The sequence below is a fragment of the Lytechinus pictus genome, chromosome 3 (assembly GCF_037042905.1).
Source record: "Lytechinus pictus isolate F3 Inbred chromosome 3, Lp3.0, whole genome shotgun sequence".
Taxonomy (NCBI): Eukaryota; Metazoa; Echinodermata; class Echinoidea; order Temnopleuroida; family Toxopneustidae; genus Lytechinus; species Lytechinus pictus.
The window spans coordinates 4,696,347-4,722,840 of NC_087247.1; the positions used below are offsets into that span (position 1 = coordinate 4,696,347).

Consider the following 26,494-nt stretch of genomic DNA (forward strand, 5'->3'; position numbering starts at 1 on the left):
TAATGTTATGGTTGGCTATGCGACCCCTCTTTGATTCTTCAAATGGTGTAAAAGAAATAGTGTAAATAGAATTTTCAAAAATACTAAGAAGAAAATCATAGAAAAAAAATTTTGCTGTGTCTTGTAACTAAATAAAAATAATTACTGATGAGGTTAAGAGTAGTTTCTTTCATTTTGAAGCATTATTTTTGTGCATTATTGAGAGAGAAAAATCGAAAGAAGGAGTTACGCCTACATGAAGCTTAACAACCAAATTATTCCCAGAGTTGAAAATACTAAGTTTCTTGGCGTTATCATTGATAGTAATTTAACATGGATACATCACATAAATGAAATTGAGAACAAAGTTGCAAAAAATATTGGAATAATACATCACTTAAGTTTTTACTTGCCTAAAACTGTATTGCGTACATTGTATTGCTCTTTAATCTTGCCATATTTTTATTACTGTAATTTGGTCTGGGCTAACACATATCAAACCCATCTTAAATAATTATGTTCCCTTCAAAATAAAATTGTACGTATTATTTCTCCAGACGACAAGATACCACTAGCAATTATCACAAATTTGTTTCATTCCCTAAAATTGTTGAAATTAGAAGACATCAACAAACTTCAACAATGTCATTTTCTCTACAGGTGTTTAAATTCTCAAATTCCACAAAAAATTCGTGATTCATTTACATAAGTTTCCAACATATATCATTTTGATACCCGCTCAAATAATCAAATATTCATTCCCAAACATAGAAAAATAATCTTCCAACACAACATTCGTTATACTGGCCCCAAAATATGGAACGAAATTCCGGATTACATAAAAAATCTCTATCGACAACCAGCTTTAAGTATTTAAAAAAATGCTTCTGTCGTTTTATATATAAATATTTTCCATCTTACGTTTCGTTTTGACTTTAACATGATAACATGAATCATGGACAATTGTTGTTGCGGCATTTATATTTTGCACCCACTGATATTTTATTGAGCATTCTATTTTATTTAGTAATTCATGCCCGCCTCATTTAATTTTGCTTGTACTATTGCTTTATGAATTCATTATCAATAGTTTTTGCGATAAAGCAGAAACCATCGATAACGTGATCATCGGTTCCGGGTTTTGTTTGTTTGTTTGATTTATGTTTTGGTTATTGTTTTTGTTTTTGTGCTTTTTTGTTTGTCTTTTTTTAATTTGGGGAGGGGAGGGGGGGTTCAAATCCGGCTCACAATTGTGCCCCTAACCTACAAAATATCATCGAACCCGATACAAACCCCGAGATGCTCTGATCACCGTTTATGCATGGTGGGTGTTATAAATACAGGGATATTGCACGGATTCTTATACAATGCCGAAATGAAAATATACGGCGGGCGCTTTTCTAGTCTCAATAACGTAAAAATATGTATACATTTTTAAAATATTTATTTAAAACAAAAAAGAAGAAAGGGTTGGCTTTTCCCTCCCAGTTTCCCTTTTGTCATAATAATTATGCATGCACGACCAGACGAAACTTGAACTCATATTTAAGCAAACTTAACCTCTCTGTATTTCGTGTTTTCATCTCCCCTTCTAACCACCCTCTCCCCTATCTATCTTCGATTTTTTTGTGTTTTTTCTTTCTTACTTCCTTCCTTCCTTCTTTCTTTCTTTCTTCCTTTCATTCTTTCTTTCTTTCTCACCATCCCTCATCCACCATTCCTACTATAAAGTCGATTCATCTCTTCCTGTCTGTCAGTCTTATTACTATCATTTCACTCAGTTTCCATCGTAACCCAATTCTCGTTCATCATTCATATTGAATAATCATTTAGTGAAAACTGTAAGTATATAATATTACATAAACTTTATTATCATTCACTTTAATTTTGTTCATTAGATAAAGTTGAATCAATACAGGACCTATATAAAGAACAACATTAACAAAAACACAACAATAACATATACAAAAAGTATCGGACAAAATAAAGATCAATATTACAAACTCGTATTTTGCTCACTTTAATTAATGTTTAATCAAATGAGTTCACGGCGATCATTTAAGTATATCATGAGGCCAGAAGAAAATAACACTAAAATTATATCTTTATAGAAAGACATGTTTCTTAAAGAATAAAACGAGAAAAGATAACGGGGAAGGATAACTCAATCCCAACATGTACATGAAAAAAAAACATTGAATAAGTTGGCGTAATAACTTACATCAACGTGGATACAATATCAAAGCAAAATATGTACCCCAATTCAGCCAAACTTTGTGCAGTAATTTGTTTAATAGCATACTAATTAACGGTTCGCGTCACTGTTTTGCATTAAGTCAATTTCGATCATCAACTTACAGATCAACTACAGATAACGAATAGAAATAGAATATCATAAAGTTGCAGCGCAAGGGTATTTTCATAAGGGGGGGGGGGGGGGGTGAGGTGAAGTCGTTTTGTCAGCCTTCAATTCTTTTCTGTTTTCCCCTCTGTTTTGTTTTTTTCTTCTGGGGGAGGGGGAGGGGGAGGGTCGCCCTCAGTATCTTTATAATACCCTGTATACTTTTAAAAAAATAACGCATTATTAATAAATTCTTCTCTAAACGTATCACAACGGGAATTATTTTTAGATGAAAATAAATAATGAATTGATTTCCAAAAGTTTATGACGTCAAATTTGATGTCGCGTTGCTGCACAAATTATGAGATTTTTCAGGCCCCAGATCGATTAGAAGAGTGAAGTAAGTCAACACGAAACCAGCAATCTGAAAAATAAATAGATTAATAAATGAATAGAAAATAAATAAATGAACAAATAAATAAATAATTTAATAAACATATAAATAAATGAATAAATAATTATATGAATAAATAGATTTTAAAAAAATAAATAAATAAATGAATAAATAAATAAGACTCAGGAACTATAGGGATGATGAACGATTAATTTTGGAAAGAATTTGATAATTAGGGTAAGCAATGGGTTTTATGATGAAATTTCGTAAGGCGTGTAACTCAAGTCAATAAGTTCAGCGGGTATATAGCAAATGCATGTAATATGCATGGTTCATAATAGCTCCATCACTTTAATTGTTTACTGTAATTGGTCAAGTAATTTATTCAGGAGCGGATCCAGCTTTTACCAGAAAGGGGATGAGAGGCGGTTGATTTCATCCCCCCATAAAAAGGTAAAAATTCACAACCACTCTGAAAAATTGTAGACGTGCCCCTTTGTCCCCTCATTGATAAGGGCCATATACATATAATTTAATTTTTAAAAATTACCTTCTTCCAGGCAGTGGCGAATCCGTGCCCGCCTCCAGTTGAGAGCCATGATAAAACAATTTAATGTAATTATGCCGTTTTTACACAAGTGTGCCCCCCCCCCTTTGAAAGTGCATGAGGACCTTTTTTTTGCTTGTCAAATTTTCATCTGGAAAATGTGCCCCATCTTTTTGAAAATCCTGGATCCGCCTCTGCTTCCAGGGGTCCGTTTCATAAAACTATTTATAATAACAAATTTGCAATAACATTTAAAAGCTACCGAAATCCTTTAATCTAATAATTGGCAGATGGTAAATTTGTTATAGAAATTGTACATATAACAAGTCTTTATGAAACGGAACCCAGATCTTACCGTTAGAATGACATTCCTGGTGACAGTGAAGAATCCAATGAATGAAAGCCCAATGTTTGGACCATTTAGGCGGGAAACCAGTAGCAGGTGAATCTGTTGATAAAGCAGGAATTATGAGGTACTTTAAGATTATATAAATGGAGATGGGATTTGGAACCAAGACTTTTTGATAGGCGTACGTAGTTTATAATCTTTTATTTTCTCCCCCCCTCCTTTCATTGTCTTGAAAAACCATAGAGGATAGTCGCCCACCGGTCGCATTGCCCTGTCTCTTAACAATAAGAACAAGATCAAAATGATATATTGGAATATTGAAGCAATTAACAGATTTGAGACCTACTACCCGAAAAAAATCAATGTGGGGAAAATTTCAGTTCTTTCAAATAAAAAAGTTCGATAGAGTATATCTATAGTGGCAGGCAGAGTAAATGGATAGTGACAGATAGTAATACACTTCACTTTATTATTTTTTATTACTTTTAATGACGTCATAGTCATGGTCTTGAGTAATTCTAGCTGTAGTCCCTAAATTTAACCCGTTCCTCCTACCCCCTTTGTGCAATTTAAATTAAGTGTCAACTTAGTCTTTGCCTGAATTATCTTTATAGGGTCAACACCCCCTTTTTAGATTATGGATCCTGTTAACATTTTAAACCCATTATTTCATTCTCCATGAGACAAATCATACCATAAGACAATGATTACATAGTATTGCAATATCTCCGAGTCAATAAACGATATCACAAAATAAGAATGCCATTTTTTTCTTTTTCTCTCAATATTTTATTTTAGACCCCAAAATCTTTTTTTTTTCATCTGATAAATAAATGCACAATATTGGAAATTACATGAGATATTCTGGTGTCACTTGCATCCACGTGAAGTTCATAGACATGTCGCCGCAATGAATGTGCCTGGTAAAAGAAAAAATGTCACTCATTAATTGTTATAAAGCCAAATTTGGTACTTTAAATATTTTCTTTCATATAAACCCCACTGATTTGAAAACCTATTTGATATTTATTTGTTTGTTTTATTTCATTCATGTATTTGTTTTTTGGGAGAGGGTGGGGGATATACAGAAATTATTTCATTATTATTTCCGTGGGGGAGGCTTACTTCAATGATGGGGACAAGGGCTGTATTTGATTGGTCTTCAATTTAGCAGAGATTCTAACTAATTTCAGATCATCTAACACTGTCATTGCTAAGCAGTGGCGTACCTAGGATTTTCCACAGGGGGGGGGGGGGCAAAACCGTCCGCCAAAAAATTTGACAAGCAAAAAAAAAAAGGTCTTCAATCACAAATAAAGGATTTCGTAACAGAAAAAAAATTGACAAGCAAAAGAAGAAAAAAAAAGTCTTCAAACTCGTCAGGGGGGCAATAAAGGTCTTCAAGCTCGTCAGGGGGGGGGGGGGGGAGCAAAAAAGGTCTTTCAAGCTCGTCAGGGGGGGGGGGCAGGGATACGCTGCTTTGCATGGGTTGTGGCTCGTCAGGGGGGGGGGGGGGGCAGACTGCCCCCCTGCCCCCCCCCCCGTAGGTACGCGCTTGTGTTGCTAAGGGCTAAACAAGCAATTTGGTCTAATTCTGTTTAGGTCCAACCGTTATTTGGTCTAATTACCGTTGGCTTAACATAATCTAATGCCCAGGAGGTCTAGCTTTCACTTCGTCATCTTATTATTTTGCACTTGGTAAATCTAATGTATGTGGTTCATATCATGTAATGATATATATATATATATTATGTTGTGTTAGTGTAAGTGTAGGCCTATTAGACGAAATGGATGTAGCCTAACTGGAAGTTAGACAAGGTGGTTAGTTGATGATCTCGTTGTAGATAATCGAGGATTAGACCATGTGGGATTAGACCAAATTGAAAGTACACAATGTGGGTGCAGACCAAGTGGCAATTTAACTGAGATGATAATCAATTTCTGAAGATATTTCAACCGATTTGTCAGGAATGTTCATCTCAGTGGCAGTGGAATGGTTTTGAAAGCGGGGCTTGAGCCAAAAGTGGGGGCGGGGACTGACCATGCAAAAAATCACTATTAGATGGTCATTTTTACGTTTTAATTGTACATGGTTTTAGAAAAAAGTGGAGGAAGCCCCCCAGCCTATCTTCTGTTTCTGTGCCCCCTGCATCTTGTTTAAATAAATGACTGAGAGAATGCATCAAAAGAATGCCTCTTACATCATTAGTTTTTTTGTGCAAATGAAAATGACCATGATAGTGTCAATTACAATTGCAACATTCAGTGTAGGATTGCCTAAATTTCATCGTGTCGGTATGGTGGCCCGGTATTGTGGAAGGGATGGGAAAAGGGGAAAGCGAAAGAAAGAGAGAGAGAGAGAGAGGGGGGGGGGGGGGGGGGGGCTCGAGTCCACTAAGGATACTAAAAAAAATCAGGACTCCTACCTTCTCATTAAGCATTGAACAGCACCAGGAGATGAGCAAAATATTCAGCATATTTGAGACACCCCAGTAGGCATTCAAGGCAGTAGTAAAAGTGCTTGAACTGTCGCTGTTGAAATAAATATCATACATGAGAAAGATGAGCAGGGGGATGTCAGTGGCAAAGACAATGGCGACAAGTGTAGAGAAAATGTAGTCGCACTGTGATGTGAGAAGACACAAAATGTTATGCTGTCGACGGGTCTCTTCCAGGACATCAGCCCTTGCGCAGGTACCTAGGGGGTTCTCCTCCTTGAAGGCTTTGGTGAGCGAGTCAAATCTCTCCGAAAGAACATAGCAAATGAGGCAAAGGTAGACAACAGGGAACTTGTGGCATGCCAAGGCAAAGAATGAAATGACTTGCAGGAAAGCACAGGGAATATCACTTGTCCAGGGCGAGCACATGATACGGATTTCTTCACCATGATAGCCGAAGGTGAAGTACATGGAGACGGGGTACGACCCAAGGATGAAAAACCACCCTCCTAGTGCAGCCAGGATCCCAACCTTCTTGAACTTCTTCCGTTGCAACATGCACCTTGGCTTGGGAGACTGCGTGTCGACTGACCTGTGGTCGAAGTCCACCCGATGTCTTTCGGCGGAGGGGTTCTGCCAGTAGCTGAAGAAGCGCTGTATCTTGCAGGTTCTATAGCATGCCAGGAAGAGGACAGTGTTGGTTGTGGCATTTTGTACGTACCAGCACAAGTAAGATGCATTCTGTAGGTTTAAAGTTGGGGCAATGAAAACGAGAAAACGAACGAGATCAAACCACATGACTAGGACAACGAAGGCATGATAGACGAAGCCGAGTCTGTTCAAGATGTTCCGGATGAAAGATTGATTCCTTTGTAGTGACTGCGCATCATCCTCTTGTTGAGCAGGATGAACTGCGACTCCAGATGGTGATCGTTCATGCCACAGACCCAACAGCTTCATACTGATAGTGACGGGTCTGCTCACCTCAGAGAACATGATGATATCTCTATGAGAAGCCTTGCAAACATTTTCTTCTGATCCTTCAGCAGGCTGCTTAAGCCAAGTAGGTGATGAAGACATCTCCATGTTAAAATGAAAGAGGAAATGTCACATAAAAATTAAAAGAAAATGTTCAATAACTACGAAGATGGTTGAAGTGGAAGTATCTCTTTTAACCAACAATTAATGGAGGATATTCGGCTAGCGTTTCTCTTTAACAAAATCTTTCCTTGCAGTGCTTGCACCAAATAAATTTTGACAATCTGCAATATTTATCTGTTAAAAAAGGTTGACTGCTCCTCATTTTGATCTACAAGTTAAGCTACTAGGACAACAATTTCTATGTGGGAGGCCAGTGCCAAGGGCAATCCTTTGCAAGTATTATTGTTATCATGGTCATTGACCATTAGTAGATTGTAAATATTGTAGTGTGTAGAACCAATTTGGATAATGCATATATCGTGACCTCCATTTGCATGCAAGGATGAACAAAATGAATCAAGGCAGAAGCATAACTTATCCAGAGAAAAGAATTGTTTTTATCAATATGATATATATTATTGATTGGATAAAGTTGTGTGTGTGTAATGGGGGGGGGGGGGGGTGGGTTGGGAATTGGGGAAGAAGGCGAGGACTTCAAAATCTCTATCAAAAGGAAAAGAAAATCAAAACTTATGAAGAATAAAAGTTGGTGGTCTCTATGAGAATGCCCAAGAGAAAGATTAGAAAATGAGAGATAGTGAGAGGAAAGGGAGAGATAGGGGGGGGGGGGCAGAAAGAGATAGAGCCACAGAGAGAGTGAGAAGGGGGGGGGGAGTGGGATAGAATGAGAGGGAGAGACAGAAAGAAGCAGAGACCGAAAGAGAGAAAGGGAGGGGAAGAGAAATACTACCATCATCGGTGCATGACAATAGAAGAGGTGGCATTCTGAAGTGAATTTGACAAAGGAATCATACTTTTTGGAAGTATGCCGATCTTTGGCCCAATTTTGGCTCCGGAAGATTGGGAGCGTATCGGATCTATTCTCTCCCCCTGATTAATGTGTGAAAATAAAATACATGTGTGGTGGCAATATGGCTATAAACCTCATTATGGAATTACGTCTCTCATTCAATCACAGTATAGATCACGTGCAATCGATCGGCAAAGCTATTCAGAAGTTTAGAGGATTGCAGATTGTGGGCAAGAGCCGAGGTGGATAATGGAGCGACTTGATATCATCATGTGTATACCATTACATATCACAGGTTTCATCACCGATTATGAGGCACTAGCTTTCATTCAACAACAACAACAAAAATAATTCTAATGGTATTTCTGAGTGAAATTGAACAATCATTCCACAAAAAATGGAGCTTGGGATTGCAAGCACTCAAACTACTATGTGCCTTGGCGCGAAGCGTAATCTTTCATTCTATTATATATCGATAAAAATATATTTATGTAATCCAAATCTGTATTTTCACCAATCTAGGGCATGACAGAAATACATTCCAAGAAGTCAATTCATTATGTAAGACTGATTAAAAATGAGAGCATTGATGAGTTCTTATTCCTGTTCTGATGCAATTAATATCCCTTTTAAGGATGAGTTTAAAGTGTTGTGCACTTGACAAAGCCTGAACTGCTCTGAGCAAGTAAATAATTGAAAGTAGTGATAGTGTTTTGTATGTCGTCTACAACTGATTTAACAGGGGGAATAAAATTTAATATTTAAAATATGCAGCTTAGCATGCTGACTCCCCTTGTTCTTCAAAGTATTAATTGTCCCATGGAGTACATGCATGTGTTTCCAAGAGTTAAGATGGGGTCAATGGAATCTGACAATATCATTTAAAGTCGACATCTTTGTCGATTGTAAATAATATTTTAGAAAGACCAAGAAAGTTGATTTCTGTTATCTTTTAAACATGTCAGTACAAAGATAAACACTAATCACATGTTCACATAAAAAAGGATTAAACATATATATTTTTTACTTTTATCAAGCATTTATTCCACTGACAAGATTGCATGATCAATTCATAGAATATATTCACAGCATTCATAATCAATTTGTTTGTGTGTGTGTGTGAAGACAATATGTACATACACAAAAACCAAATATAAACAACCTGTCAAGCACAAGTTAACGTAGAATAGCGAGAGTAGTTAACATATTCACAAACAGCAAATCCTACACCTGATTTAAAATCATTAATAAAAAAAAATGAAATAACAAAATCTGAGCTGTTATCAAGAGAGCTATGTACACGCCTGCTACATATACTACACATCAGGAGAGAGAGAAAATATATAAATATTTTGGAGACTTTAAAAATCCATCATAAAAATTTCATGCCAGATCTTTTTCCACCCTCAATTTCAAAATTTTGCCTCAAAAAGTTATTTCAGCTGCACAGATATCTCATCAATTTACTTTGTACTCGATATAATTTCAATGTGCATGTCAAAATGTAAATCGAAACAATGTCAGTAACATAATTCAAAAGGTAAAAGAAAGGGAGTGGTAGAAAAAAAATTCTTGGGGTTTCAGCATTTACGCTTGACCATACCGTATAATTTCTATGTCCCAATCTGGACATCTAAACTGGGTTCTTAGAAATATCTATTCTGGCTTATAGATATCGGGAGCTTTATAAAACCAGATTTTTCAGATGAACATTTAAATTTTGGGACTTCAAATGCAATGGGACTGTTTGAGTTGATGCTTAACATCTTGATAATTAGCTACGCAGACATGTTTTGTTTCACCTAGTTTCATTCAGCTATGAATTTATACTATTACGAATAATAATAATAATAAAAACATCATGGAATTTACATATTCCATGTTAAAACAATATCAATCTTAGACATAATGGACAGGGTTAAAAAAGAAAATATGGGAAACATGATTAAATTGATCATAAAAGTGCATATTAATTGCACTGCTATGTCAGAGAGACAGCAGGTAGGTATACTTGTTGACATTGAACTCCCAAAACCCAAAACAGATAAATATAAATCCTGACATAAGAAAAACATTTAATTAAGCAAACGTTTCATTACAATATCTGATTAAAAAAAAAAATCAGTCCCTGTATTATTCAAAATGATGTGAGCCCTACTAAATCAAATACAAAGTGAGTCATTATCATTCAAGTACATCTTTATTATTTAAATTGATGTTGGATGGCTAAACTTGGCATTTAATCCCCCCCCCAAAAAAAATACTATATGGTTTTCTTCCATGACATTTAAACTATTCATCCTAATTCAGATACACCCATATAATGAAATGTAGTATAATACACTTTAGATTTAGTGTTATTGTAGTGGCATTGTAATTTATAGGTGCTAAGCTAAGTTCAAAACTTTATCAAATGGGTCACTGTCCTTTCAGTAAGAATTGATACTTATTACTCAGAGTCCCTCTGAGAGGACCCACAGCCATTAGGCCCTGGGTTTCTTACTCATATTGCATTGATAGTACTTGTGTAATTGCAATTTGTTTACATATGATAGAAATAGAGGTGGCTTTTTACAAATGATGTTACTATACATCTATTGAGCCTGTTATTGATAATGCAAAGAGCCCAGGATTTGTGCAAAAATTATTGTATTTTTTTTTTTTTAATAGAAGTACAAGATCAGATTATGAATAGTTTGATTTGCCTGAAAACACGGCTCTTTACTGATACCTATTAGAAATGAGCAGAGTCCTGTTTCACAAAACATTTTCAGCAATAAAAAGTGCTGTAAATCTGTGATTTATTTTCTCTTGGCTAATCAAATTGCAGGATTACAGCTTTATAAAAGTAGCTTTACGTCACAGCGCCAAATAGATAACCCACAAAAGAAAAATAGTGCACAGCTTGATATAAATTACAATAAAAAACGACAAAATTTATCACTTGTACCCGCAACACAGTGAGCTAAAGGTGTTCATAATTTAACACCCTGGCTTTTGCCTAGTCGCCATCCATAGGGTAGTGGGTATGAGTATCGGTAGCTTCAGCTAACTTGGCAAAAACTGACCAAAGCGGTCTTATATAATCTAAATTCCACGAAAACATCCATGCAAGACATTATTTGATATTTCACTCACATAAACTTGGCCCGTAACACATATGTTAGCGATCATCGATGTACGAGCATTTTGCTCAAAAGACTGACTTGGAACCAATCAGATCAACATTTACAGCGTATTCAGCACTGATCCTTTCTGTGACAATCTTCCCACACTGAATAGGCACACAGATCTCACATATTTGCAAGAATGGAAATCGCATTGGTTCTTCATATCGGCGGCTTTGTACGAGACCCATGTATATATGAGAGAGGATGGTTGTATTTCACATATTTTAGCCATTTTGAACCAAGTTTTGCTCAAACAAATGTTACTTGTGTTTGCAATTCATGATCCAACATCCACATACATGTATGTAATAAGTTTCATTCCAGCTGATGAACTACCCGGGGTAGTTATATATCCCCAGTCATCATGCTTAAAAGGTAAATTATAGCATAATCTAATGCCAGCATCTAAATTCAAGCTTAAACATGAAAAGTGACATCCCAGTCTCTAATAACATCCCTTATACATGTAGATGCTATAAGATAGCCATCAAAGGTTTGATTAATTTAAACAATGGCAAAGAGTATGTACACACACAAACAAATAACCGATTTAATTCCAGACTTTGGTGAGATGAAAGAGATATGAAACCGTATAAAAAAGACATACAAACATTTTTTTTACAGCCCTTGAACCATATTAATTGTATAAACCAAGCTTTGACAATTCAACATGCATTCCCTGATTCGTTCATCTTTAAATAAAAAGGATTTCAAAATGTAGTTGTGTTTTCACCATCACCAACCAAAAGGCATCCAAAGTATTGCTTTGCATAATTTCTGCATGTAGGGTGTGATTTGGGGGCTTATAAGTGAGCATATTCTTTTACAGCAAATCAAGAATTCCATTCAGATTTGCTGAAGAATAAAAGTTCCGTTTGGCGTGGAGAGACTGCCGACACCAATAGTATTTTCAATGGTTAGAACTTACCATAGAAAAAAAAAGCTTTATTCAGTGAATCATTTCTCAAATAATTTTCTATCTTTAAATTTATATCTTTAACATCATTTTCCGTTCAAATATTCATACATTTCCTATTTAGAGAAGTGAGAGAACCACATGATAGGAATTCAAATATTAATATTTAAAAAGTTTTGATCTCATCATTGATCACTCGGCAATACATGTTCTATGTGGTTTTGTTTTAGATCAATGTGAAAATGAATTATATAACATATGCAACTGGGAATGCAAGTGCAGTGTTTGTGAAAAACCCCCTTCAACTTGGTTTAAATAAATTTTATGTATTACACATTTGGTCTCACTTCACATGTTCTAATCTCCTTTCATGTACAACCACTTTATCTTGTAAAAAATTTGTCAAATTACCCCATTTACCTTTTTTTTAGAGTTACACAAATTTGGCCTTCTACTCACTTGGTCCACAAAGGGCATTTAATGTTTTGTGTACGATTCACCTGGTTGAACACCAACTAGTCTATCTCATTAGGTAACTCAATAATGGACACAAATTATATATACTGGTGATGATTTTTTTTTTCTACCAGATTGCTAAGAAAGCATGCTTGTAAGTAAGAAACCAGAAGACCTATGGCTTGGAGTCTTCTCTGAGGGACCTAGCAATGAGGATTATTGCCTCACCAAAGGGCTCTATCGCATCGAGTGGGAATCAAACCCGAGTCATCTGAATCAGTATCTACTGCTCTATCGACTGGGCTATCATGTAAAATAGGGAGAAAAATTAATGACAGTGTCAGTTATGCCATTATATCATCAGATGAATTGAGAAGGATTCCGAGTGACGAAGGGATGAACGATAATAATACCAAATTGATAATGGGGATAGGGTTTATCCATGTAGTGTTCAAGATGACCTAAGAATTAGACAAAACTGGTAAGAGAATAAATGCCTATAAACCATGCCAAACATACAGTACAATTAATTTGCTTGTCCACTATTAAGTTAAAGCTGAAATTAGCCATTATCAATATCTAAAATTTAATTTCATTATGTTCAAAATTTCATTGAATTTAATAATGAAGTATTCCACAAATGTAATCTTATCAAGGTATTCTAAAACAAGTTCATGAAAATTACAAAACAAATATACACATTTATCAAATACTTGGCCTAACTTAAAAGATATATCAAGTGCTGGACAAAAGACCTTCCCCTGGTATATAACAAATATCTTCTAATAAATAACAAAGAAATACCCACCTAGATAAAGCTTTGTGTTGATGAATCTATTTGGTGTATGTCTAATATATGAATAATGTGACAGATGATGTAGCTTATCTTTCATGCATTACATGCTAGTGAATGTGATTAAAAGACATACCTACGAACAAAGAATGGGACGCTTGCAAGGAACATTTGACACCAGACCCCAAATTACAAGGAATGTTAATAGATAATGTAATTTCATCATAGACAATCCATGAATTCCATGCACTAAAAATTCATCAATCGTCAAGTGATAATTGAAAATGACGCATTACAGATAGTATGTTCAACGGTGATGACGAATGAACGATATTTTACCTTCGAATGTGTGCATCAGAACAGACTGAACATGCAATCTGTTTAAATACCACTGTTTGGACATTGTATAGCAATTATAGATTTCTGAAGTACAACCCCCCGCCCAAAAAAAAATCAACAAACAAACCGAAACACAGGTTGAGACTTCAAGTAAAGTAAATAGATATTAACTTTGAAAACAATTGTGTTTTTTGTTAGAGTCGGTATAGTCACATGATTCTGTGTGATGTGATAGCATCACAGAGGTACTAGTTTCTCATTTAAATGCAAAGTAAATATCAATCGAAATGAAAGAGAAATATTGACAAGAATATTACTGTATTCTAATAGAAATGTACATAATGCACTTCAATAGGTAAAGAATTACCCTCAGATTCTCCACGAGATACCATGAACATAAAAATAAAATAAAAACAGAAAGAATGTATAAATCACAAACTAGTGAACTTTCAAAAGCTCTGTGCAGTGCCAGCATTTGTTGATCTGGCAAAAGTCTTGGTATTTGTTTGATGATTACAAGTTCTGACTACTCAAGATGCAGAATCCTGTGAATCTATGGTATCTTCAAAAGATGCATTTGTCTGCTTGCATTTGACGTCGATTCTGCTCCTTGCCACTTTGTTCAAGAACGAGTCCATATTTGGTCCTCCGGGTAAAGTTACCCTTGCACTACCCTTCTTAAGGTCAACCGTTTAACGATGACGGAGACGCAGACATCGTAATCTGTGCAGAGTTATAGTCGGCTGTTTCCATCCGCAATATATACGGGATGATGCTGTCTATCTGAACGTTTCCGATCAAACCGGCAAAGAACAATTCTTCCATGATTGCAGGACTGAGGAGCCTCAGGGTGGGCAAGCGGAGCAGCAGTTTGGAGAAGCGGTTGAGTTTAGAGGGGTAGGTGTGCGCCTCGTAGTCATGAAGCTCTGCTATGGCCATCTCTTGGAATTTCTCAATCTGCCGTACATTGCTCAAACCAGGATGATCTGTTTGGGGAGAGCAAGGTATCCATTTAAATCACACCCCTCAGTACAATGAAATTTCTACAGCTAGCCTTTAAAAATTTTCATTTCCACATGACATCTGATGTGGGAGCAGGAAGTAAGAAAAGTGACTTGTGATGATATTGAGGAAATTGCATAACTAGAGAACAATACACAGAATTCTTTCAGTTTCTTTTTATTTGACAGAGAAACAAGAAGAATGCAAAATGACTAAACCAGTGATCAGTTATCAGCGGAGATCATCTGATTATTAGGGTGACATTTACTTATTATGATCAAAGTCATAGTGTTCAGTTTCAAAATTTTGACTTTCATTGCAGATCATCTCCAGGAACTGAAGCATATTGTTATATGTACAGCCAGTCATAGATGTTCATGTTCCCTCTCTCTGATTACACCCTACCTAAATCATACACCACGATATCAGTCTCACATTTCAACCTTTATTTCTGATCACATTCAGGAACTCAAGTAATCTGATAGGTATACGCATACTATGCAGGTATACTAATCATAGTAATTCTTATAGAATAAAATAAGACAGCTAGTCTTCGTCAATTGGAGGTGCACACCACCATTAGTTGTATTGGTGTATAAGTTGTGACATTTTTTTCCCCTTCCAAGTATAAACTATAAACAGAACACAGTGCGCTTTGAAACACCCGTAGTAAGCGCCTCATATATGTTATGTATTATTATTAGTCCTAGATTTCATTTTTCCTCTTCCTCAACACATCCTATTTCAACCAGTACACAAGTCGATGCTAAACTTTATAAAGAGCTCTTAACACTCGAGATCTTACTACTAATTGCTAATTCAAGATCATCTAATCTTAATCCTAATGTAAAACAAGCTGAAAATAAAATTACCTGGACTGAAAAGTACAATGGTCTTGAGGTACGCAAATTCATTATTATCCACGTCTAATTTTGACGTCGTCGTTACAAACTCTTGAAGCTTCCAGATATGTTCCATCACTGCCTTCACTCTGTCAGCTGAAAGTTTATCTGAAATATAACAAAGGATAAAAACCTTTTTTTTCAAAAGTTTGCAGATGCACCTCCTTCCTCCTAAAAAAAAAACTGAGGGCGTGATCATAATAGTTATGTAACTACCCCAAATCAACAGGTTGATTAGATTGACTATTAACAGATTTTGAAATCATCAAATCGATTCAATTTTGCCACTCGCTACCAAGGTGTAGTAACACAATGGGTAGGAAGAAATTCCTTGAATGCTTGCACATGTAGCCAACCCAGCTGAAGCTGGGGTAAGATTGACATTATCATGTTAGGCCGGGGCCTGCTGGGTAAAACAGTTTTCAGAACTAAAGTGTCTACCCTGGTTAAATATGACATTATTACCAGTATTATTATTTATGATATGTACACATGCACATTACCTTGTTGTAAACTTGTTTGTAAATGGTTTACGATTGCTGTGAGAATGGTAGATAGTGCCATTGCTTGGGAACACTGGGCTAATCCTAACGTGAACAGCTCACTCCAACATTTCTGCACCATTGATGTGTGTGTGTCAGCACTGTGGACAGATGTAAACAACATTAACCGCTAAGTCTTTATGTGAACAATTTCCTCAAACAAAAATGGTGTGTATCAGCACTATGAACAGAAATGAATAACATAAATTCAAATAAATAATAGGCATTTATGTACTGCCATCTATCTAGATATAATCTATTCTAAGGCCCTCTATTATGATAGAATACACTTTTTGCATATCAGCGCTTTTGATACCATATTTTGGTAGAACATGATGAAAAACCCCCACAACCCAAATTTGGTGGAAATCGGTCCATGGGTGGCCTTAGATATGACCTCATGAATACATAATTAGCCCCAATGAAGTTAATGTATTATTGGCCTGGTTCCTAACATTTAGAACCAGGCTAATAATACACTGACTGCAATGGGGCTAATTATGTATTCATAAGGTCATATCTAAGGCCCCACTGGACCGATTCCCACTAAATGTTGGTAGTGGGGGGTTTTCATCATGCTCTACCAAAATATGGTATCAAAAATGCTGAAATGCTAAAAAAGCTTTTTGTGACATCATCACTTCGGTACTCTATTATCCCAGCTTCTAGTCTTTATGTGAATGTTTCACTCACACATAGAGGTATGTACCTAGCTCAGCACCTAATCATAGCTTAATCAAAACTTCTGAATTTTAACTGTGAACGCTCACTTTGATATTACTGCTCTTTGTGCATTTACTTCAATTTCAAGAATTTCTTAAGGTAGATAACAGATATATTATATATGAGATCATCATTTCATTTGATCTATTTATTTTATCACAGTTTACTTAAGAAATGTTGAGTCAGTATAAACAAATGAATTGATAAAGAAACAAAATAAAAGAATCAATGAAAGCAAATGCAACAATTTCAGGAGTCTCTTATAGCAGATAAGCTAGGACTATGTAAAAGCAGCCTGTTATCAACTTCTAGCTCATTTTTACTCTCCCACTCTCCCTTTTCTGGTATTCAATATTTTTGCCTTAAATAAGTAAAATTCTAGTATGATATACGATATTCATAGAGCATTGGTACCCAAACCCATTCCCAAAGGTGTATTTGAAACTGTGGTTTGAAAACAGTGGTCTCATTAATCATGCTGCAACCTTAGTAAATTTGTTGACATTATTTTCCATCTATAGCATACCTGAGAACCTGAAAGGCCGGTAAACTCCTAGCCCAGTGCATGGAGAGGAAGAGTAGTCTTGATGCAGACTCACAGATGTAATGAACATTGAGGAATTGGGGCATTGGGGTGGGTGTGGTCAGTTTGAACTGCATGTGATGTTCCGAGAGCATGGGCGAATCAAGTTTCACCAGTTCTACATCGGATGAGCCTCCATTTGCTGATTGGTCGATACTGTGAAAAAAAAAACACAGAGTGTGATTTCAATTTTTTTCTATGCATTCAGTTCAATGATAATAATAATGGATCCGAGTCATCCAGATTCACTCAAAGACCGCAAATAAGATATTGAAGACTTGGCCCGATCAATTCGGTTAATGATAAAAAAATTACAAAACTTGCTGAAAACTCATATTTTACATACTTACCTAATCATTGTTCAAAATATGAAAGTATTTTTCATATTGAGATATGAAGAATTCACTTCTTTGTTGATGCTGAAAGATTGAATTTTCAGTTGATAGACTACTAACATCAATATCTACATGTGGGGCACGGTCACATTCTTATATCAAGCATGAAATTATTTCATGCCAAGAGATATGAATCAAAGAATAAGTTGTCGAATCAATGATTTTGAATAAGTCATAGAAATCATTGATTTTGAGCTTATTTATGCATCCGGGCTTCTTTTTCTCCCAACTTGGAGTCTTACCTTAATTCCCCTGCTTCCGAGTCCCCTGATGTATTGAGTGCCTTGGTAAGAGCATCAAAAGCCTTTGATACATTGTCCCCTCCTTGAACATCCTGGTCACCATTTGATATGATTTGTAGGGTCTGAGATGGAGAATATATCTGCAAGAAAATGAGAACATGTTCAAGAATCGAAAACAAAAAATAATAAAAAAAATAAACATAACAATCATGTTTTAATGGATATTACCTTCTTGAATATCCTGGGCAAGAGGAGGTTTACTTAGGGATAAAATCAATTCCAAATTCCTCTTCGGCTCAATGCTAACCTTTCTTCAACTTCCTTCATCATGTTATACATCTACCACATTTGAAAAACGAGTAGAGTACTGAGTACTAAAGTGCATAAAATCTATCTTTATTTTGATGCATTTCTTCATTTTCATGACCTTAGTTCAGCAGAGCATGATGGAAAACCTTCACACATCAAACTTGATATGGACTGATTCATGCTGGCCTGGTTCATGACTGTTCAGAACCCAACCAATTGACATTGATTTTCAATGGGGCTGAGAAGGTATATGTATGGCCACATCTTGCCCCCCCCCCCCCCCTCTATGAATCAATTCCCACCAAATTTTGTTTGTGGGTGTTTTTCATCATGCTCCGACCAGATGTAGTACAAAAACACTGGAGTGCAAAATAGTTTTGTGAGACGTCATCACTTTGGTAATTATGTCTGCCGTAGCCGGGGGTTTTCAGATTGAAAATAAAAGAAGGTCCAATGAAACACATGAGTCAGGTGCATTGCAGTGCCACCGCATAAATGATCATTTTACAAATCAATTTTCATTTTTCTTATTATGGACACCATATCATCTTACCTGTTGTGAGTGACTAGGGCCCTCTTCTGTCTTCTTGTTCATATTGGCTAAGGATGTGACGACACTGGCTAAAGTGCTGAGATCCGTGGTTGAATCCGAGGTTGACGCCGACGGTGACGTCGTAGGGGTAGTCTGAACATTCAAGAGGATGCCTTGATCAAACAGACCTTGCCTTGTGCTCTGTGGACTCTTCATATCACCTAAAGGAATTTGACAAGGTAATGAAGAGAATGAACTGCTTGAAGCATCCTAGTACAATGAAAATAGATGTTAGTCAGATAAATTTAAAACTATACACACGTGCCAACTCTGGAAACCCTTGCAAAAGGGAAAAATAACCGGGAAAATTTATTTTAAAAATGTAAACTAACGATAGAATTTTATTTTCTAATACGACAAACAGGGTTTTCATTTGTGAAATATGATCATTTTCTCCTTTTCCTGTAAAAGATTGGCATGTCTGAGATACTCTAAACTCTACCTCTCCCTAACTCCACCTCCATTACTCTGTTTATTACATTTATTACATAATTTTTTTTTTCGTACAGACATTCCCAGAAAATAAAACAACAACATAGGTCATGATAAAGATTACAGGCAGGAAATTTCTCCTAAATTAGAATTTTGGCAGGTTTTTGCTCAGCGATGCATATAGCACCCAACAGGTTAAATACAAATTACTGGACCTGCCGTTAACTTCTCTACTTGCGCGTGCAGGTAACGCAAATTTTGCGTCTGCTATGCAAACGCGAAAAATTGCTGATTAGCAGTTGTAAACTTACCTCCTGCCAGGACACTGCCTGTGACGAAGGTCGGTGTGGCGGTCAGAGGACTTCTGATGTCCTTCCTGATGTAGATCTTGTCGGTTGATGCAGCGCAGTTTCCTTGTGGCTTATCCCTGGTCTTCAGGGGAGACCTCTCACACTGTACAGCTGCTTGGGGGTGAGAGATGCATGAAAGGGCTGATGTACTTATGGTTGTCAGGATAGGCAATTTCAATAGTTACAACTTCAACACAGATATCAAAGCATAGACTTTTTCAGAGATAGAATTATGAAACTGATGGGGTACGAGTCCTCGTACCTCAATTTTGAGGGAAAATAGTTTCTTGTTTTTATGATTTGATAATCTAACAAGTGATTTCTGGGCGATTTTGTGTCCTTTTCTAAGCTCTCTATCCAAAAGAGAAAATGAAGCGACTAGGCAATGTCAAAGGAATATTATTCTGTTGGAAACATTGGAAGATTTCAAGTGTTTAGTCTGCAGGCACAGACCCTTTGTTTTCGCAATTTGCATAGTGCATAATGCAGAGTCTGCAGTGGTGAGACTAGGTTCACTATGTACTGTGGCTGGCTCTTATCTGACACAGACAGAGCTTTTGGCATCTAGTCTTTACACTAGACCTGTTATTGGTTACAGTGTCAAGTATGAGTCTGTGCTTGCAGACTATTCAGAGTTGGTCTTCCATACCTCCAACACCTAATATGAGTTCACAAAGTTGTGCAGATGTAAAAATTGATCTAACACCAACAAAAGGCTAACACCGAACTCGAAATCACCCAGTGTAATGCCAGCCATTTTTTTTCTTTTCTCACATTCATCAGCATTTAACCCTTTTTTGAGATACAAGGTTTGAATATCCATAAAACAATGTGTGAGTTTTTTCATTCTTTAAGTGTACATTTGGAAAATTTGCATGAGAATTAAGTTAAAAAGGATTTCGCTGATAATACATCCTAAACTGTAAACTGCGCCACACAATAATAGGGTCTCATATTTTGGTTTCTGTGTTCATGGCTGAATAAGTAATTCTGAATGAATATCAAGCAACCTCATATTTTCTTGGTATTCACTGTGTTTGTGTGCACAGTGATGAGCCTGTTCAAAATGACTTCTCTCATACTCTTATGCATGGTTAGCACTAAACTTCCTCTGTTAACTCAGAATTTCCTTCACTCCTTATTCATAGTTAGCAGTGAGCTTCATATAAGAATAGGAAATTCAATTTTGATAGAGAAAGTGGTGAATGCATAGTTCTCCTATCATGGATAACCCATCAATTTTTAGATTAACAATGTCTAGAAATCTGGTCATTTTGTTGTTTAATTTAAAAATTAAAAGTCAAATCCAAACTGTATGAAGTTATTTTATCAAAACATAAGTACAACCTTCAATCAACACATGTATAATTCAGTACTCCATTACTATTTATTCCAGCAACTCTTTAAATATGCATATAAATATATATTAATGAGATTTAGACTTGATTAAATTCATATCATGTTAGTACCCATATAACACTGCTCTATTACGAATGGAAGACAACATATAGAAAGGAATTCAGAACATAGACTTACATGTAATTATGAAGTTACTACATAGATGTTAATGTTTTTGTTTGTGAATTCTAATGACAACGCTAATATTCTACAAGCAATCTTGTAATGATTGAGTGATGTGAGTGTTGATTGTGTAGTTCATCTGAGAATAGAAAATTGGATTGCACAATATCAAGGTCTTTTTAGGACGGGATAGGGAATAGACACTGGACAATAGCAAGTTACATAGGAGGAGACATACAAAAAGGAAGCCCATGAAAATTTTTTTTGTTGAACTAGCAGCAGAGAAATGGGAGGAACTCATCAGAAAATGGAGCAAATTTCTAATATTAAAAGGTTGTGGATCTATAAAGTTCATATGATAACAAGTGGAATGCCTCTGGCCGTCTCACCTGCATCACACGATTCAATATGGCAGCAGTGCTGATTTTGAAAACTACTATAACTCGCACAAGATGTTCAGTGATACTTGGTTACTCTTATTTCCACGTTTTATGAACTAGACCAATACACTTATAGAGATATGATGGCAATTCAACAAATACCCCCAACGTGGCCAAAATTCTTTGACCTTACATGACCTTTGACCTTGATCATGTGACCTGAAACTCGCACAGGATGTTCAGTGATACTTGATTACTATTATGTCCAAGTTTTATGAACTAGACCAACACACTTTCAAATTTATGGCTGTAATTCAACAAATACCCCAATTTGGCCAAAGTTCATTGACCCTAAATGACCTTTGACCTTGATCATGTGACCTGAAACTTGCACAGGATGTTCAGTAATACTTGATAACTATTATGTCCAAGTTTCATGAATCAGATCCATAAACTTTCAAAGTTATGATGGTAATTCAACAGATACCCCCAATTCGGCCAAAGTTCATTGACCCTAAATGACCTTTGACCTTGGTCATGTGACGTGAAACTCATGCAGGATGTTCAGTGATACTTGATTAACCTTATGTATAAGTTTCATGAACTAGGTCCATATATTTTCTAAGTTATGATGACATTTCAAAAACTTAACCTTAGGTTAAGATTTTGATGTTGATTCCCCCAACATGGTCTAAGTTCATTGACCCTAAATGACCTTTGACCTTGGTCATGTGACATGAAACTCAGACAGGATGTTCAGTAATACTTGATTAACCTTATGGCCAAGTTTCATGAACTAGGTCCATATACTTTCTAAGTTATGCTGTCATTTCAAAAACTTAACCTCAGGTTAAGATTTGGTGTTGACGCCGCCGCCGTCGGAAAAGCGGCGCCTATAGTCTCACTCTGCTATGCAGGTGAGACAAAAATGGTGGATATGTGATGACATACAAGCCCATTGTCTATTTACTCAGCAATAAAAATCTATATTTTTTTTCTTTCATTTTCTCTCACATACATTTGAATATATATATGCAATTTATGATTAGTGCAATATTGTTGTTTCAACAGAACTCCTTATTAATGAAAAGTATATTCCATTGATTATCGTGATGAACCCCCCTAATAACTGAAATGCCAAGGGCCTAAATAAGAAACAAACCCTAGCAATTAATCATGAAAACCAATGTTATGTTTATTCATTATGTTTATATAGGGCCCTGATCACATTTTGGCATAAGTCACTGTTGCTGTTTTCATTAAGCATTTCATAACTTTGATATGTTCCTTATATTTTTCAGCTTTTATTCAAACAAATTCATTTTCACAGAGGGACTTCCCCAGCTGGTTATAAGACACACTCAACAACGGAAGAAGAACAGGAAAAGTGTGGTGGACACAGAGTGAAATGAAAGAGGGCGGTTATAGAGGAGTGCAGGGGGTTATGTTAGAAAAGATGTTGCCAATTACTGGAAGAAGAGGAGGGAGGATCAACTCTCCCGCGCTTACAGTCCGACTTCATGCCCATGTCGAGGCACTTCTGCAGGCGGCAGTACTGGCAGCGGTTTCGATTGTGCTTGATGATCTGGCAGTCCTTGTTCCCGCGGCACGTGTAGCCCAGGTGCTTGCGTATGCTGCGCTTGAAAAAGCCCTTGCAGCCTTCGCAGCTGATGGCACCATAATGCCGACCTGTACATACGAAGAGGAAAGAGATAAATAGAAAGTGAATCAAGAACTGGAAGGTTAGGGAGATTGAAAATCATTCTGTGCCCTTGGAAAAATCACCTACATCTAAGCTGACAATGCGGTATGCACATTCTCTCTGGAAGCATTCTTCTCCATCTATTCAAGCACTATCCATTGCTATTGTCTTACCATCAATTGTACAAGAAATGACCGCAGGATTTCATTTGATTCAAGGCCATTAAAGCCAGGCCTTGATTGCCCTTTCAAGGGACTTCAAAACCAATCTCATTGCCTTGGAAAATTCTAGATCCCTCTCATTTTTTCTACTGTAGAAACATACCTTCTAGTAAAAGGTCCTTGCCCTAAAAATATCAAAATGAAAAAGTTCTATGATCAGGGATAGGGATGCGAAGGGGATGGGGGGGGGGGGGAATTGGCATTGTTGAACTGATCTCGGAAAGGTGTCCCAACTGACCAACAATATCATCATTTTATCATCCAAAAGGGAACACAAACCTGAGGCTTTATCTCCACAGACTGCACACAATTCAATAGGTCGTGGTGCGGTGATGCCGGGCTTGGCCATCATCTGAGCCTGGGTTATACCCTGAGCAGCAGAGAATTTGATCAGGTCTTCTTCTCTCAACTTCACCAGCCTCTCGGCCGTTGCAGCATCTATCGTGGTGACCGTCGTCCCTGCAGACGTCTGAACTCGTACCAACTGCTCCACTGTCTGATCGTTGATTTGAACTTGTTGAACCTGGGGGTATAATACAGTATACAGTGGGGTTATTTCAAAAGAATTCTGAAACGAAAAGTAAAGGAATGTAGATGATTCAAATAGTGTAAATATCCAAGAACAGGTGATCCAATACTAAAAGTGCAATTCAATACCCGGTACTCCAAATCATTTAAATAATGAGTGAATGTCTATGCCCTAGAATAGTTATGATATAGGGGAAATAAAATAAAATAAAGTAAAAAATGTGTTCAATCAGATGAAGTTCTGATTTTACAGAAAATTCATTTTGGTTCATAGGTGCGTCATCAAAATAAAAAAAATATTTTTCCTTTTTTTTTCTTAGTACAAACCACTCGGGTTAGCCTATAATCTACGTAGAGGCTGCAGCTTTTAACTTTGATGTTACACTAAATGTAAGCGAAGCGTCTGATTCGGCGAGTAGACAGTGGGCGCGAAGTAACCACCACCATGGTGTCATTGTCCGTATGAAATTTTGAACACACTACCGTCGATAATAGAAAATAACTATTAAAAGCAAAGACTGGAGGGTATAGGTGGTGGGTGTTGCAACCACCGCCACGGACTGTATTCTCGCTGCATCCAAAGCAGAGCATGGGTTCCACGTAACAGCAAAGACAAAAGCTTGCGCAGCCTCTGCCTACGTTACAGCTACTCAAGAATGGCACAGGCTGAACATTTCAGGATATGATCTGACTTTCTCTGAAGCTTTCTGATATCTAATCACTAAAAAAAAAAAAAAAAAAAAAAAAAGGTGCTTAAATGGTCATTCTTTCCAAGAAAGAATTTTTATTTTAAAGAAAAGCATTACCCAGTAAGGGTGCTAGATATCCATAAATTTCAAATTCTAATTTTCATCGAGAATTTACTGATGCCAAAGACATTCAACAAGTCACTACACTTTTGTAAGATTGGAATGTTAGATGGTGCCACTTGAGCAGGGGAGCTTCGAACCAACCTTGTACGCCTCGACTGGAGTGGCTTGATGTGAACCCATGGTGCCCACTGACCCAAGCACCTGCTGTGGCATGGAGGTCATGGCGATGTGCTGTATTTGACCGGACGGTAACTGGACAGTCTGAAGGACCTGTGGATGAACCCCAGAGTGGTCAAGGCTGTTCACATCAGAGATCTGTGATGTTATATGAACACACACAAAAAAGGGCTACCTTTTAGACAAACGTGGAATTCTCCTAAAGGTCGTGCAAAAAGCAACTTGATGTTTAAAGCCTGTCGTTAGCTTGGTAAATAATAATAATAATATACAGTTCTTGTAATAGCGCATATCACATTATGAATAATGTCTCTATGTGCTTCCAAAGGACTTGGATATTATTACCCCAGCTGTAAATCCCCAAATGCATCTATTACCATACAAATCTTTTAATTACTGGATTACTGTTACCATTCCAAAGCATGGAAAGGGCTGAAAATTTCAGGATATATCTGTAGCTTTCTGGTGTAAAGGAAAAAAAAAAAACCTGAGAGGGCGCTAGATATCTAGGATATGAAAATGTTCACCGAGAACCTATAAATCAGCCGACTCTTTGATTTGACATACAGTCAAGGTGTCCTCATTTTCTACCTTGATCAATGTGGCAAGCTCAACATCAGAAAGCAAAACAATTCCCACTTTCAATGAAAACTCACGATGATTGTCTTTTAAAAGGAAACATTGATGCTGTGTGCACATGGATTTCTCTCTTAACATTTACAGCAGAGTCACAAAGACAAACTGTAAATTTAGTTTACATTTTCATATTCAAATTATAGGAAAGGTATGTTAAAATTCACATTGATATTTTCATCACTACAGATAAACAGTACTCTACCTGTAAAAACAACATTCTACAGTATTCTTATTTCTGTTATTGTCAACTGACCTTTTACATCTGATAATATTTCATTCTGAAACCATACAAGGCTTAGGTGTTACAAAATTGTATGTTGATGATCATCATATTTAGATGATTCTAAATATATTCACTGTATGCAAAACATTGATACAAGAGCCACTTTTAACCACGAATCATTCTGGCATCTACATTACATAAACTACAAAATAAAAACCATGCTTTATCAACATTATGTATCAACAAAGAACAAGGAACTGTAGGTTAAAATAAAAGAATTTGTAAAGATGAACAGGTTGAATTGCAAAGTTTACTGTACAACGTCAATGACTGAATAGAACATGACAACAGTGGTAGGGGAGAATTAGCATTTTATCTGTACAGCAGGTTAATAGGCAATTAGAATTTTGCTGACAGAATATCACCAAAACCACAGCACTTAATAGTGGTTTTTACAAGGGTGGGGGTAGCATCGTCGAGTGGGTGGGTACGGGAGTGGGGTGGTGGGAATAGGGCAATGTACATTGTACATACTTGTAAATGTAGGTT

General features: G+C 36.5%; 2 protein-coding genes across 13 annotated transcripts in view; both read right to left on the bottom strand.

Moving 5' to 3' along the window:
* Nucleotides 1-1,983: 1,983 nt before the first annotated feature.
* Nucleotides 1,984-7,479, bottom strand: LOC129256585 (uncharacterized). Its single transcript, XM_054894752.2, has 4 exons — nt 6,037-7,479; nt 4,465-4,530; nt 3,617-3,709; nt 1,984-2,744 (listed from the first exon to the last, which is right to left on the bottom strand). Exons 1-4 carry the CDS (start codon nt 7,132-7,134, stop codon nt 2,643-2,645), a joined length of 1,359 nt encoding a protein of 452 aa, XP_054750727.2. The 5' UTR covers nt 7,135-7,479; the 3' UTR covers nt 1,984-2,642.
* Nucleotides 7,480-9,016: 1,537 nt separating this feature from the next.
* The window catches only part of LOC129257951 (orphan steroid hormone receptor 2), a 38,738-nt gene continuing 21,260 nt past the window's right edge, over nt 9,017-26,494 (bottom strand). For 7 of the 12 annotated variants that reach the window (XM_064096169.1, XM_064096175.1, XM_064096168.1 and 4 more), the window contains 10 exons: nt 25,051-25,224; nt 23,849-24,092; nt 23,156-23,335; nt 19,707-19,859; nt 18,925-19,124; nt 18,063-18,202; nt 17,369-17,581; nt 16,081-16,220; nt 15,548-15,685; nt 9,017-14,659 (listed from right to left, as the gene is read on the bottom strand). In XM_064096169.1, coding sequence (XP_063952239.1) covers nt 14,358-14,659; nt 15,548-15,685; nt 16,081-16,220; nt 17,369-17,581; nt 18,063-18,202; nt 18,925-19,124; nt 19,707-19,859; nt 23,156-23,335; nt 23,849-24,092; nt 25,051-25,224 — 1,884 coding nt within the window. In that variant the 3' untranslated portion in view covers nt 9,017-14,357. The remainder of the gene's footprint in view (nt 14,660-15,547; nt 15,686-16,080; nt 16,221-17,368; nt 17,582-18,062; nt 18,203-18,924; nt 19,125-19,706; nt 19,860-23,155; nt 23,336-23,848; nt 24,093-25,050; nt 25,225-26,494) is intronic. The other 5 variants (XM_064096170.1, XM_064096173.1, XM_064096176.1 and 2 more) reach the window with 1 other exon arrangement.

Coding starts and splice junctions, on each gene's coding strand:
- LOC129256585 (XM_054894752.2), bottom strand. CDS start 7,134: ATGGAGATGTCTTCATCACCTACTTGGCTTAAGCAGCCTGCTGAAGGA. Junction 4,531..6,036: donor GTTCAATGCTTAATGAGAAG/GTAGGAGTCCTG, acceptor TTCTTTTACCAG/GCACATTCATTGCGGCGACA. Junction 2,745..3,616: donor CCAGGAATGTCATTCTAACG/GTAAGATCTGGG, acceptor TTTATTTTTCAG/ATTGCTGGTTTCGTGTTGAC.